The sequence below is a fragment of the Papio anubis genome, chromosome 7 (genome assembly GCF_008728515.1).
Source record: "Papio anubis isolate 15944 chromosome 7, Panubis1.0, whole genome shotgun sequence".
NCBI lineage: Eukaryota > Metazoa > Chordata > Mammalia > Primates > Cercopithecidae > Papio > Papio anubis.
Genome location: NC_044982.1, coordinates 73836590 through 73850033, shown reverse-complemented (window position 1 = coordinate 73850033; position 13444 = coordinate 73836590). Strand labels below are relative to the sequence as shown.

Sequence of the window (13444 nt, the reverse complement as noted above, 5' to 3'; positions counted from 1 at the left end):
ATCACTTGATTAAAGACCAAATTTGTTTATCTAAATTAATTAAACAATAAGATATGCCAAATGACTTTAACCAAATGAGAAGGGATATAATCACCCTGGATTTCCTGCCATGGGTTAATCTTTCTAGTTTTCTGTTGAGCAGCATGCAAAATATTCATGCTCTCTCATACTATCTCTCTCTCTCTCTTTCTCTCTCTCTGTCTTTCTCTTGTTTTTTCTCTCTCTCTCTTACAAACACACATACTCTGACCATTTTGAATTTCTGCCCAGTGGGTATTTTTAGAACACTGCTACATAAAGTGTGTTCTTTTTGGTGCACACCAGCCATAAAATGATGTGCTATTCTTATGTGTGCCAATGTTGATAACAGTCTCACATATAGATTAAATCACTAGACAACCCAAAGAAATCTTACTTCCATCCTGCATTTCTACTTCCTTCCCTTGACTCTTGCCTTATCTCAGTCTAATAGAAGATCAGTGTTAAATTCAGGCCCTTTTTGTGCTCTGGAACTGTTAAATAGTAAGGTAACAATGTAGGCTACAGTGAAAAGGAGCAAAATGTGCCTATCTACTTCCTGGATAAATGATATTCTGACCACTATGTAATTATTGAAATAGGTCTTTCTGGACTAAAACAAACAAAAAAATCTTACCAGTAGAAATGTGTTCACTTGGGTCATGATATTATACCCCTTTAATGTGAAATATGTTAAATCGATTGTAGACCTAGATAGTCTTCCACTTCACTGATCTGATGCCATTCATGCCAAGAGCCAACAAAAGGCAAACCAGAGAGGTAGAAGCATGCTTTTGGGAGAAATATGACTTCAAAGTTAACAGTGTACTCAACTAATGAAGATACACACACACACACACACACACAAAATATTATATATATAAATATATATATACTATATTATACACACACACACACACACACACACACACACCACACATCTTTCATGATAACAATGATCAATTTTTGTACTGTTTTGGGGAGTTGATGGGGCCCGTTGGAAAAGGGGAAAGTTGCCAACAGGGACAATGAGAAGGCGCCTAAAACAAATCTCACTTACTTCATTTTAGTATACTGAGGTTAGCTCTTTTCTTTCAAATGTATTCCTTTATTCATTTTCCTATCCCCTTCAACAAAGGATCTGAGTCAACTTACAAAAATATTGACAGTAAAATAGAATAAATGTTTGACTGAAATAATTTAGGCAAAAGTAAAGTAAGAAAATAAACAAATGTATATCCTATGTGTGTCCTCAAGAAAGGCTATGATTTGGCTCTGGGCTATCCACACCCAAAGAATAAAATGAAATTTTATCTATCAGAGAATTCATAGTGTCCTATGATTAAAAATAATCTGTATCAGATGATGCACAACTTCTTATGCTGTTGAGACCTGAGAGGAATTTCTACTGCAGCGCTTTAAGGCAGAGACAGGTGTCTGTGATACTACATCCATGCAAGAGAAGTCAAATCCCCAAAGCAGTTTTTTTATGTAGGCTGCAGAAGTGATGTCAAAGCACAATTCAGTAAGAATAGTTCTATAAGTAACTAAAATCTTGTAGTCCAAGCATAGCACTCTCTGGGTAGGGTCAGCCTCAATAAAGGATAACTTTTCATATTAATTGTGCTACCAGACTTTTGTTAGGATTTGGTAACAAACAATTATTTCCAGGTTGCTGATATATTGCCTATTACATCTCAGAAAACTAGTGAGGCCTGGAGTAGGGTAATCCTTTAATGAAAGGGTGAACTGCCCAACCCACACCAGTGTGCCATTAGGTTTGGATCCATTCCCCTGTTAACACACAAATGATAACATAGGACGGTTTATCTTTTAAAAAAATAATCTCTTTGTCTTTTGAAGTACATTTATCAATTTGTTATTCCAACTACTGATTTTAAAATTCTTCAGAATATTTTCTGTTTCCCTGGGTAGAACTTAGTCCAGCATATTATCTAAAAACTTGGACAAGCCTTTGACTTCCTGACAGTGTAACAGAATCCTCTAAATACACCCAGAAATCTACACTGATGTTTCTAATGTTATAGATTATCTCATTGGTTAGAATTTTTAATGGATTATCTTGGTGCTTTATGCTTTTTATTTCAATAATAGGTGTTGGTGGACAGATGGTCCACGAGAAAGCAGGGCCAGTTATTAATAAGTTTGTAGGCTTGATTTGATTTTTCTTAGACATGTTCACATGTATGTGGGTATATATAAAATTGAGGAAATTACTGCTAGAAAGAACTCCATATTCCTTTTTATTTATTAATGGCAAAGGCAGGCTGCTTTTCTCATGAGGAAGTCGCTCATGAATTTTCATTCAAAATAGTAAATTAGTGTCCACACTTTAATATGTTTAGAGTGGAAAGGGATTCTACATGCAACTGTGCATATCAGATTCCATGTCTGGAAAGCTACATTTTATTCTTTGATGATATTATGATTGGAGACATAACAGGCACCACTGTTATATCTCCCTTCTGTGCTTAGATGACACATGGAATAGAGGATGATGGGAAATTCTGATCTATTATTAGTATTTTACTTCAGTAAAATACTTAAACTATATTTTTGCAAGATTTTGTTACACTCTTTTACATGTCTTTTTTGAAAGCCAGAGGCAAACTTTCCTAGGCAAATAATGTGAACAGCGAACACTTAGTGAATATTTGGGGAAGGAATCAATATGCTAAAGAAGCTAGGAAAATTGGATCATTTAATAGAACTCCCAATATAGACAGGTGGTATTTCAGGAACCAGTCTGGTGTTTTTAGATGTCTTAGTGTGAATTAACATTAAGCATACAAAAGATGTATTCTTAAGTGCCCCAAAACACACACACACACACACACACACACACACACGATTACTCAGCCTTAGGTAGAAAACCTGTGAGGACTTTTAGTGTTACATATTTTTTTCAAACAATAATTGCTCTATTTTGATGATTTCTTAATTTGGTTGTCTGTTTTCATCAAAATTCCTTAGTGAGCCCAGTTGAAACCTCATATATTCACACACACCTCCCATTGATTTCACTTGGGTGAAACTTTATCGTTTAAGCAAAGTTTAAGTTGAAATGTTGAGTTAATGATGCTCACTTTAAATACCAAAGGCTGAATGCATTTATGTATTCAAACACTTAGCTAGTCAAATATAACTCCCATCAGGGTTTAGAGGAAGGATTATTTCTTAAACTATGCTGGCCTCACAAGTAATATATTACCATCAAATCTGCAGAAAAATGATACTAAATAAGGTTGTTAGTATTTGATTTATTTATAAAAGCCCTAGAATCTTTTTTAACCTTAAAAAGGCAAAGTAAAATGGTGGGCAAGATGCTGTGAAATACTTAGAGCCCATAGTACTTAAACCCAAACTTAAAACTAAACACTAAAGAAACATTTTGCACATCTGTTTCTCTATAGCCTTGTCTGTTTAGATCCTTAAACTATAAAACAAATACATTTATACTTCTATATTTGTCTAAGAAAAACTGACTTCAAGTTAGAAGACTTTTTCTCCCCATAACATGATTAAGCTACCTACATCAGAATGTCCAACTCTTTTACTGTGAACCCATTTAAGATCGAGTATATGGCAATTTAAATAAAAAGTATCGGAAAGAATACATTTTGGTTAAATGTTTGCTTTATAATACTTTCATAGAGTATATATGAATCTGCTTTATAACACTTTCATGGAAATTGTAACATATTCATAGAGTATTAAAATGGTATGCTAACAGACCTTTTAACATCTAGGAGATTACAAATGAGAGTGACTGCCTTGACATAAACCCAAGCATAATTACAAAGAAAATTTTATGAGGAAAGTCCCTCCAAAAGGGACTCATAGTTCTTATATTTGTATTCCTATAAGATTATAAGTTGCTTGCCACAGTTTTAATCACCTCTCTCCCTTCAAAACAGAGAGATGAGAGCAGTTGTCACTAGAAATTCAAGAGAAGATCCTGGTTCTGAATTCAGCTGATAAAATCAGCATATTCTCCAAGGGAATATAGACCTGTTAACTAGTTCTGCCCTACCCTTGATAAATTCACTTGTTCATGATCTTTTCTGTTTTCCTGTAGAGTAGCTGGAACTTTTCCTGGAGCACATTGTCTTATAAAATCACTCAAAAAACATGCCTTTGCAGGTAACATAAACGTAAGAAAGTGAACTCTTTCCTTACTTAAGAAGTTTCCTGTAATAATGGGGACATTAAATTGTGGTAATTTCAGAATCTGTAGAAAGGACCTGCAAAGAATTTCAGTAATTTATTTCTCATTTGCCACTGTTTTTTTGAGACAGAGTCTTGCTCTGTCGCCCAGGCTGGAGTACAGTGGCATGATCTCAGCTCACTGCAGCCTCTGCTGCCTGGGTTCAAGCAATTCGCCTGCCTCAGCCTCCCAAGTAGCTGGGTCTACAAGCATGTGCCACCATGCCTGGCTAATTTTTGTATTTTTAGTAGAGGTGGGGTTTCGCCATGTGGGCCAGGCTAGTCTCAAACTCCTGACCTCAGGTGATCTATCTGCCTGGGCCTCCCAATGTGCTGGGATTACAGGTGTGAGCCAGTGCACCTGGCTTTGATTTGCCATTGTTATATGTTTGATTTCAGTAAATGTGGAAAAATTTCAGGTCTTTTCCAACTTGTGGATTAACACATGGCCAAGAATCTGAAATCAGGCACAAATGCTTTTAAGAAAAAGGTTTTTGTCTTCTGTTTTGAGACTTTGTGAGAATTTGTTGTTTAGGACATTGGTGTTCATTGTGTACCAATGAAACAAAATGTGGTACCAAGGCATTTGTATCTAACAAATCAAATATCAAATCTAAATATTCTCTGCTAGGATGAAAACAAACTAGAGTGGATAAAGGGTGAGTATCTGTATTAGGTTCATTTGCTACTTGCAGGTCTCCAGTGTAGACTGTTTGAGAAAAAGTCTTAAGTGACTTTTGTTCCAAGGCCCATGATGAGGAGAATAACAGAAGGAAACAGTTCAATAGATATAAATGCATGCTAAAAAGCCAGTGAAAAAATTTCCATGCTTCAGAGCATTTTATTATTTTATGTATTTTTAATTTATTTGAAAACTATTCATTAACAATTCTCATGTTCATAAACCTCCTTTGTTTATCTTTCACTATAGAAAAGAGGAGGAGGTGAAAGGAAGGGGAAGGCAATTAACATTGATTTAACATCTACTACATATAATCATTTTAAGTAAGTGAATTTACCATTTTAATATAGTAAAAACAAAATCTCACGTAAAGAATGAGTAAAGCAGCCTGTTCATGGCACTGGTTGTATTGGTATTGGCCTTTGGCGATGAGATGCTATTATATCTGCTGACACATGCTACTTTTCTGAAGTCATTCTTGCCCCACTGAAGGTTTTTGGTTTCTTTATCTAGATTCATTTATCATCAATCACCAGGGACTATGCTGGACACTGAGGATGCAAAGATAATAAATTCATCTCTTCCCTTTGAATTTCTTAGTCATAATCAAAATTTCTTTTTCTGTGGTACACATGAATGAAAAAGAAACAAGCTTCTTTCTTTTCTCTTGCTGACTGATCATTTTTATGATCACTCACACTTTCCTAGAAAAGCAAGAAGAAAACTTGCTTTAAGATCAGAGTTTAGGCTCTGAGACACATTATAGCCTCTCTAATAAATTAACATTCTCTTTAGGAAATACTCTCTTGGGATCAATGCTCTGTTTTTCAGATTTTCTAATTGTCTCCATTATTTTCTCCAAGAAGACATCTGAACATATAGGAATTTACATGATCTTGTAATTCTGAGGTGCAGTGGAGTCCCCTGGCTTAACACAGTGCTTAGGTACAGGCTGGCTGGGCTTATTGAAATGGGTTTTTTCAAGGATATTATGAGGCTTCCTCCCACAGAGGGCTGTAGCTGGTCTAGCTTATATTGTTACCTCTTGACTTGGTCGGGGCTCAGTGGTATTTCTTGCTGACTAAGTCTCAACGCAGCCCTCACTGACCCTGCCAACTCTCTGTGGTCTGGATTCAGAGACCCACCTGGCTCTCCTTTTGTTGGAGAGAGGCCGTAGTTGTGCCTTTGTTGTCATGGCAATGCCTCTTTCAAGTTCACCAGCTGAACTCTCAAGAACTTTGGAGTCTCTTCTTGGGAGAATGAGAGAACAACAGAGCAAAGAGAATTCTAACCAAAGATCTCTCTCTGTCTACAACATCCCCACTCCAGGTTATTGTGGGGACAATGTATGAGGCAATTTCCTCCCAGAGTTCTGACCAGGAAATGGAGTTGACATCCTTGTGCTTTGGGCTTTTTTCCCAGCCTGTTTCACATGCCTCCTTTCTAGGTCTTAGGCCAAGAGAGAGAAGAACACACATCTGAGCACCTGCTCCTCCTGCCTTATTCTTTTTTATTCTCCAAATCCTCTGACATGGAAAGAGCTTTCTCTTCCTTTCCCCTTTGCTTTAATAATCCCTTGAATGATATACTCTTCTAATTTTGTGGGTGGCATTCCACCTTTTCTGTCTTTATGGTTAAAATATAGGAGGGTGCAAGGAGAGAGAAATAGTGACCATAATTCAGGAAGTATTTCCATATGGTTATACCTATCACATAAGGAAATGTTTATTAGTTATTCCTTATTAGTCACAGAGTCAATAAAGAAAATCAGATGATTTATTTTTTTTGGCCCTTTTATAGTGGTTGCATTTTGTTTTGTTTTAGTGTTTTGAAATGGAGTACTAGTTCAGATTTCACATATATGCTGGAGGTCCTTGCTACTCAGTGTGCTCCATGGGCCCAGCATGGTGGCTCATGCCTATAATCACAGCACGTTGGGAGGCCGTGGTGGGTGGATCACGAGGTCAGGAGATCGAGACCATCCTGGCTAACACAGTGAAACTCCATCTCTAGTAAAAATACAAAAAATTAGCTGGATGTGGTTGTGGGCGCCTGTAATCCCAGCTACTCAGGAGGCTGAGGCAGGAGAATGGCGTGAACCCGGGAGGCGGAGCTTGCAGTGAGCCGAGATCAAGCCACTGCACTCCAGCCTGGGCAACAAGCGAGACTCCATCTCAAAAAAAAAAAAAAAAAAAAAAAAGTGTGGTCCATGGACCATCAGTGTTGCCAACACTTGTTAGAAATGAAGAATCTCAAGCCCCACCCTAGAACAGTTACTGAATCAATATCTTCTTTTTAACAAGATGATCAGTTGCACCGTATGCACGTTTTAGTTTCAGAAACACTGCTCTAGGCCACCATAGCCTTACTAAAGGTTTTAAGTATATCAACTATACCCATCATTGGCATTCAGTAAAAATTGATTAATAAACTCCACATGTTAGCCAGTGTTGATCCTTGCCCTTGGGTGCTTATAGTTCTAATCAGGGATCTTTATAATTATGATAAAGTAATTAAAATAAAATAGACAATCCTAGATCTATTCCCCCTCACCCCCATCACCAGGCACACCTTAAATTTTTTGACAGATCTATTAAGATTAAATTACAAGTTATTAAAAGTGGATTTATATTTTCATGGAAAGCAGTCATTTAATGTACAGAGACAGGAACAGGTAGTAATAAAATACTCAACTGAAAAATTCAGATTCGTACCTGAGGCTGCTGCCTCATTAGTACTGATAGGGTTTTGCTCAGTTACAATTTGACAAGACTGTAGGATTTCTTTTAGTGGGATGATTTTGGGGGTAAAGGACAAAGTCATAGTTTTTCATTCTGTACTTTCATTTTCAGATCACAGTGTTTTAGAAGAATCTGGGCTTTACTTATTCACCAGGCTTTCAATAGAGAATCACATTAATCCTTTTAAGCTCCTTATTCTAATGATTTATTTTGTTGAAAACCATAGTGATCCTCCTTTGAATTTTAATGATTGCTGGCTATTCAAAGATTCATTGTTTTGACTTCCTGTCCTTACCTTTGTTTCCTACATGTCTGTGGGGAACACCTGTCTAATACTGGATCCGCCACTGGTTCTCACTGGCTTACCAGAGTCACTCAAGCCTATCTCTGAGTGTTAAACTGAAATGCTGACTATTCATCCATAACAATAAATGTAGGATATGTGTTTGCAGAGATAGGCAGATAGACAGCAGAGGGACAGATAAATGATTGAGAGATTTCCCAGTGAAAATAATATTTTGGATCTGATAGTATATATCAATATATTTGGATCTGATAGTGATCATTATAGAGAAATTAGTTAAATTGTTATTCTTAATCATAAATCTGTTAGATGTAATACCCATAGAAAATCTAGTAGAGGGGAAAGGAGTTCAAATTTTGAGGGTGCTGTTCTTACCCAAAATTTGGGACCATGTAACCTTCTACAAGTCACTGACTCTGTATTTCCCAGTCTATTAAATGGCAGTGCTCTTTTTTAAGGATGCGGTGGTGATCATTTTGTTCAAGTGCTGCAAATCCTCAGAAAGGGTTAGAAAATGGAAATAGCCCTAACATGTCTCAGGTATGAGCACTGGAATTGCATATTATGTTTTCACAATCTAAGAGGTGGCTGTGTCGCAGGTTTGAGTTTCTATTTTGCCCACTGTGTAACAACATAGAAATTTTCTCTTCTCTTTTTGTAGATATCACTAGGAACATCATGGGTTTTCAAGAATATATTATTCTAATATGAGATTTTAACAACTACACTGTATTTATGCGTACTTCATTTTGTGCCTTATCTTCAGGCTTCTGGACTTTGATTCAGAATATCAGGAGCTCTGGGATTGGCTGATTGACATGGAGTCCCTTGTGATGGACAGCCACGACCTGATGATGTCAGAGGAGCAGCAGCAGCATCTTTACAAGGTTAGAACTACCCTTCCTGCCTTTACCTTGCTGTGGAAGATCTGATTAGCCTGACAAGTCTCTCTGTCTCTCAGGATATCTTTTCGTTCATTGTATGTATCATGGTGTCTATTAGAATTCCCTTCCCTGTCCCCAAACTCATTTCCATCCCTTGTGTGCTGACAGGCTGCACCGACATCATAATTGCAAGAAAGTTCCCTTTATCACATTCTATTTGCTGTAATTCTATAGAAGGACAAAGATTTATCTTCAAGATGAATAGCAATAAATGAAACTGCATTCATAAATAGACTGAAACAAAATGAAGGATAAATGGACTAGTAACATTTAACAAAACGTGGTACGATTGGAGCACTCAGGTGGATTCTATCTACCCCTCGGATCTTCCCAGGGAAAAAAGAAATTTGCCTTTGGTTTGGCTTGCTGCTGCCAAATTACAGCGTTCATCCAATTTAATGTTTATTAGTGATACATAGAGCAGACGTTGTCGTATTACGTCAATACATTTCCATGTGATTTAAGAAAACTGGCTTGAAACTCATGTATTGATTGCAGGCAATCCATCTAATAACTATCTATATTGTTTTCCATGTCTGCTAATCCACCCTTAACCTACTGTGTTTTACCAATTCTACTTAAATAGTCTTAGCAGTTAAAAAGCAATCATGTGATTTTGCCTTAAAAAAATGGTTGCAGGATTCACAGTGTCTGAAAAAGCTGTCAGGGGGAGGGAAGAGGGACTTTCCACTGAAATATCAGACTGCAGTAAATCTTCCTCATTTAGGCAATTTTTATTGGAGTAATTCTGACAGTTGTCATCCTTGAATTGCTTTGAGCATATGGCATATTTCAAAGAGCAGATTGTGAATCATAAAAAATAAAATTAATAACTAACCACAGAATCAGCAACAGTATAATGACAAGAAACAACTACCCTCTAGTTTTTAAAATTTCTTATAGAATAAGAAGTACATTCAAGGTCAAATAAAAGTTGCCTTCTTTCTTCTTCAATGTTATCATTTTAAATTACCGTTCTTTAATAAATTATTTTAACTTTTAGCTCCCCTAAAGAGAGATATTTGTACTTTTCAAGAGTCTGGTTGACTTTAATTAGTGTCCCCTAGGAATCATCTCAGTTAAGAGAAGATATAAGCTCCCCAGGGACCCAGCAAATGGGGACATTTTATTCTCTAAAGAATTCAGTCCAACATTAATTGAGTTTGTTGACTGTTAGCTGTTTCCTGTATGGATAGCTGTCCACATGAACAACACAGCTATCTAATATATCTTCTGGAATAACATATTGTTACGGTAACAGTCTCAACCGAATTTAGCTAAAACTAGATGACTTCACGTTTCACATCAGGATCAGGAATTGCATATTAAAACGTGTATAAATCTATATTAATTTAGTGATAGAAAAATATTTTATCCCTAAGACTTAAATATTAAAAATTGAGCCAAACGGGAAAAATATAAAAGGTTACCTAACCATAAGCCATTATCTCGGACTTTATTGCACTCATGGTGCCAAATAACATTTCTTTTCTTCTTGATGCATTTTGTATTTTGCACATAAGCCACTATTTTTTCAGAAACAGTGCTATTCTTTGTCAAAATCACATTCATATAATTTACATCACAATTAATAGGAAATCATTGAACAAAAATGCAGTCTTCTTTTTCTTGCGGTTTCCTTATAAGTGCTTTGCCTGAAAATTCCCATTCTGGCATATCGAAGACCATTATTCCACCCACTCAGAACTTCTGGGTTATAGTATTTTTCCAAACATTTTCTGTACTGTGATTTTTCATTTGTGACTCACGTCCTGTCACCATTCTTCTGCTTTTAGGTGCTTAACATAGCTCTGCTCATTAGACCAGCACTAACTTTGCATTTGGCTTATAAGCAAAATTAAAGATTGAGTTAGAAACCAGTAGAAAATGCTGCAAGTCTGTAGGGTCTTTCTTTATGTGCGCTCCCAAATTATTCCGGAGGCTTGGAAGCCTCCAGAATAATCCTGAGGATATTGACTGAGGAGTCGTGTAGAACTTCAGGTGGCTCCTAAATTAGAAAAACTGATGAGAAGAATTAATTTCATGTCTTTCCAGGAATCCTCAGGGATTTCCAGGTTAGGTCAATATTTTCAATATCCTATTCCTCTATTCTAATCTGTTTTTCCAGGAATCAACTGAACTGATGCCTTGAGAAAGGGGTATTTATGGTCTGTTGATCATAGAGATACCTGAAGGAATAAAGCTCTTCAATTGGTGCCCAGGCCTTGCTAGGTTTTAAATACAATTTGAGACTACCTTATTTATCTCTAATCTTTTTATTTGTTGACCCCAAAAGATACCAGTGCTTTATGAAGATTTTTTATTAAGGGCACCATTGACATTTAGGGCAAAACATTTTTTTTTTTTTTTTTTCAGTTTGTGGGCCTGTCTTTAACACTACAGAACATTTACTCTTCATGTTCCCCAGTCATTGTGACAACTCAAGACCTCCCAACCCATTTTACAGCATTTCTCAGTCAATCTCAACATATCTATACCATCTTCATTTTTTAAAATACTTATATAACACCAAGGAAAATGCCTTAAACTTGTACTGTATACATTATTGAACAAACACCTTATATAGCTGATATTGAACCAACAGTTGTGAGTTTAAAAATCAAGGATGAAAATGAAGCTCATCATCCCTGGTATTAATGAAAAGGATGAAGTGAAACTTTTAAGGGAGATCTTCAGCCGACCGATGGCAAAAATCCTAGGAAACTACAGAGCAGGACTGAATCTTTATTCCTTCTATTAGAGCATTTAAAACCTTTGTTCTTCTCTCCATCGGTGGCTCTCTGTGTTTCATCACTCAACTCCTTTCCTGGAGTATTTATGCCCAAACCCTGACTCATGCACTTACAGAGTCCTAGGTTGATCCCCAAGGTATGCATTTAGAAATGTCAGGTTAGATAAAATCTAGTAAGATGCTAGTCAGTGAGAGTGAAGCTTATTTAGCTTTTTCAACATTATGCATTACCTTCCTGACTTTACCTATATATTTTTATATCCTGGTCTCCACTAGAAAATCAGCTAGCTTTACCCCCTAAATATGAAACTACAGATTGTATGAAACACAGGAACCCTAGATTATCCACTCAGCAGATATCCTGAGTAGAGCATCTATTGTGATATTTAGGCTATCCAAAGCCAGCAAAACATACAAGGAATTTATAAAGACAAATAATTGGATTTAATGGGCAAAGACTACATTAGTACAACTTGACATAATTCAGAAACCTTAATACTGCAATGGGCTATAAAGTGGACTTTCTATTTAAACTATTTCTTGTTATTTTTATATTGTTAGAAATTTAAGACCATTTTTTGAGTTAATTTTAAACTGCAGTCTCAAGCAACCTAATTCCTATTAAAAACTAACCATTCCCTTAAATCTACTTCTTTGTTTTGAGACAGTGAGTTATACTGCCAATGACTTCCCTTCCCCCTTATCTGTCTTGCTTTACCTCTGAATAGGAGCCTTCTATATCTATTTTCTAACAAACATTGTCAATATCGTCAGCCTAGAAAACACCAATGTAGTCTTTTCTCATTTTTTCTTCCTCAACCTGAGAATTACCTCGAAGAAAAATTTGCACCCACACTCTCACTTTCTTTCTCTTCATTCCTCCTATCTTCCTAAGTAGGACAATTTAATTTGTCAAAAGTAACCACTATGATTTTGAAAGTTCAGCTCCTATTTGGACTAGAGTTACGATGCCAGAATTCATAATCACAGGGAGCTGTCACTCTGCTGGTCTGCATGTGCATTAACTATTAATGGAGAAATATTTAAAACCCACTTGTGAAGGAAAAGCTCCATTTTTTCATTTCTACAGATCAAAGGTGGCATTATTCTTAGGCTTGGGGAAGCTCACGACACCTCCTCCCCCATCCTCTAAGTGTTATAGACTGAGTGACCTAGAAGCATTTCAACGATTGGAGAGTTATAGCTCAGACTGCTGCTGTTGCTGCTGCACTGTCCTCCCCAGCAGCTACAGCTGACTTTGTAGTATGGTGAGGGTGTACCCTATCAGGGACTCCTTACCTATGCACAAAGGACTGCCAGTTTGCTGCTGCCTACAGAGCACAGATGACAGACCTCCTAGTGATGCTATGTTAGTATGGAGTTCCAGACTCCAAGGGTTAATTTGAAGGGCCAAATTCAGAAGTTGCAGCCCAGTGATTATTGTTATAATTGAACACGAGTTTTCAGATAGTATGAAGCTCACTGAAACACCCCACTTATAGATTTGTTCCTTGAATGATAGCTTACCTGCTCCTCATCAATAAAATATTAGATTACAGTCATGGGCCGCATAACAAGATTTTTGGCCTATGATGGACTACATATGCAGTGGTTGTCCCATAAGGTTATAATACTATATTCTTACTGTACTTTTTCTATGTTTAGGTACACAAATACTTACCATTGTGTTACAGTTGCCTACAGTATTCAGTATAGTGACATGCTGTCCAGGTTTGTAGCCTAGGAACAATAGGTTCTACCATATAGCCAAGATGT

The 13444-nt window shown here is 36.7% G+C and overlaps 1 protein-coding gene across 7 annotated transcripts in view; it reads left to right on the top strand.

Moving 5' to 3' along the window:
* The window catches only part of AKAP6 (A-kinase anchoring protein 6), a 643647-nt gene that overhangs the window by 486594 nt on the left and 143609 nt on the right, over positions 1-13444 (top strand). For all 7 annotated transcript variants that reach the window (XM_021941105.2, XM_021941106.2, XM_021941109.2 and 4 more), the window contains one exon: positions 8739-8859. In XM_021941105.2, the coding sequence (XP_021796797.2) occupies positions 8739-8859 (121 nt within the window). The remainder of the gene's footprint in view (positions 1-8738; positions 8860-13444) is intronic.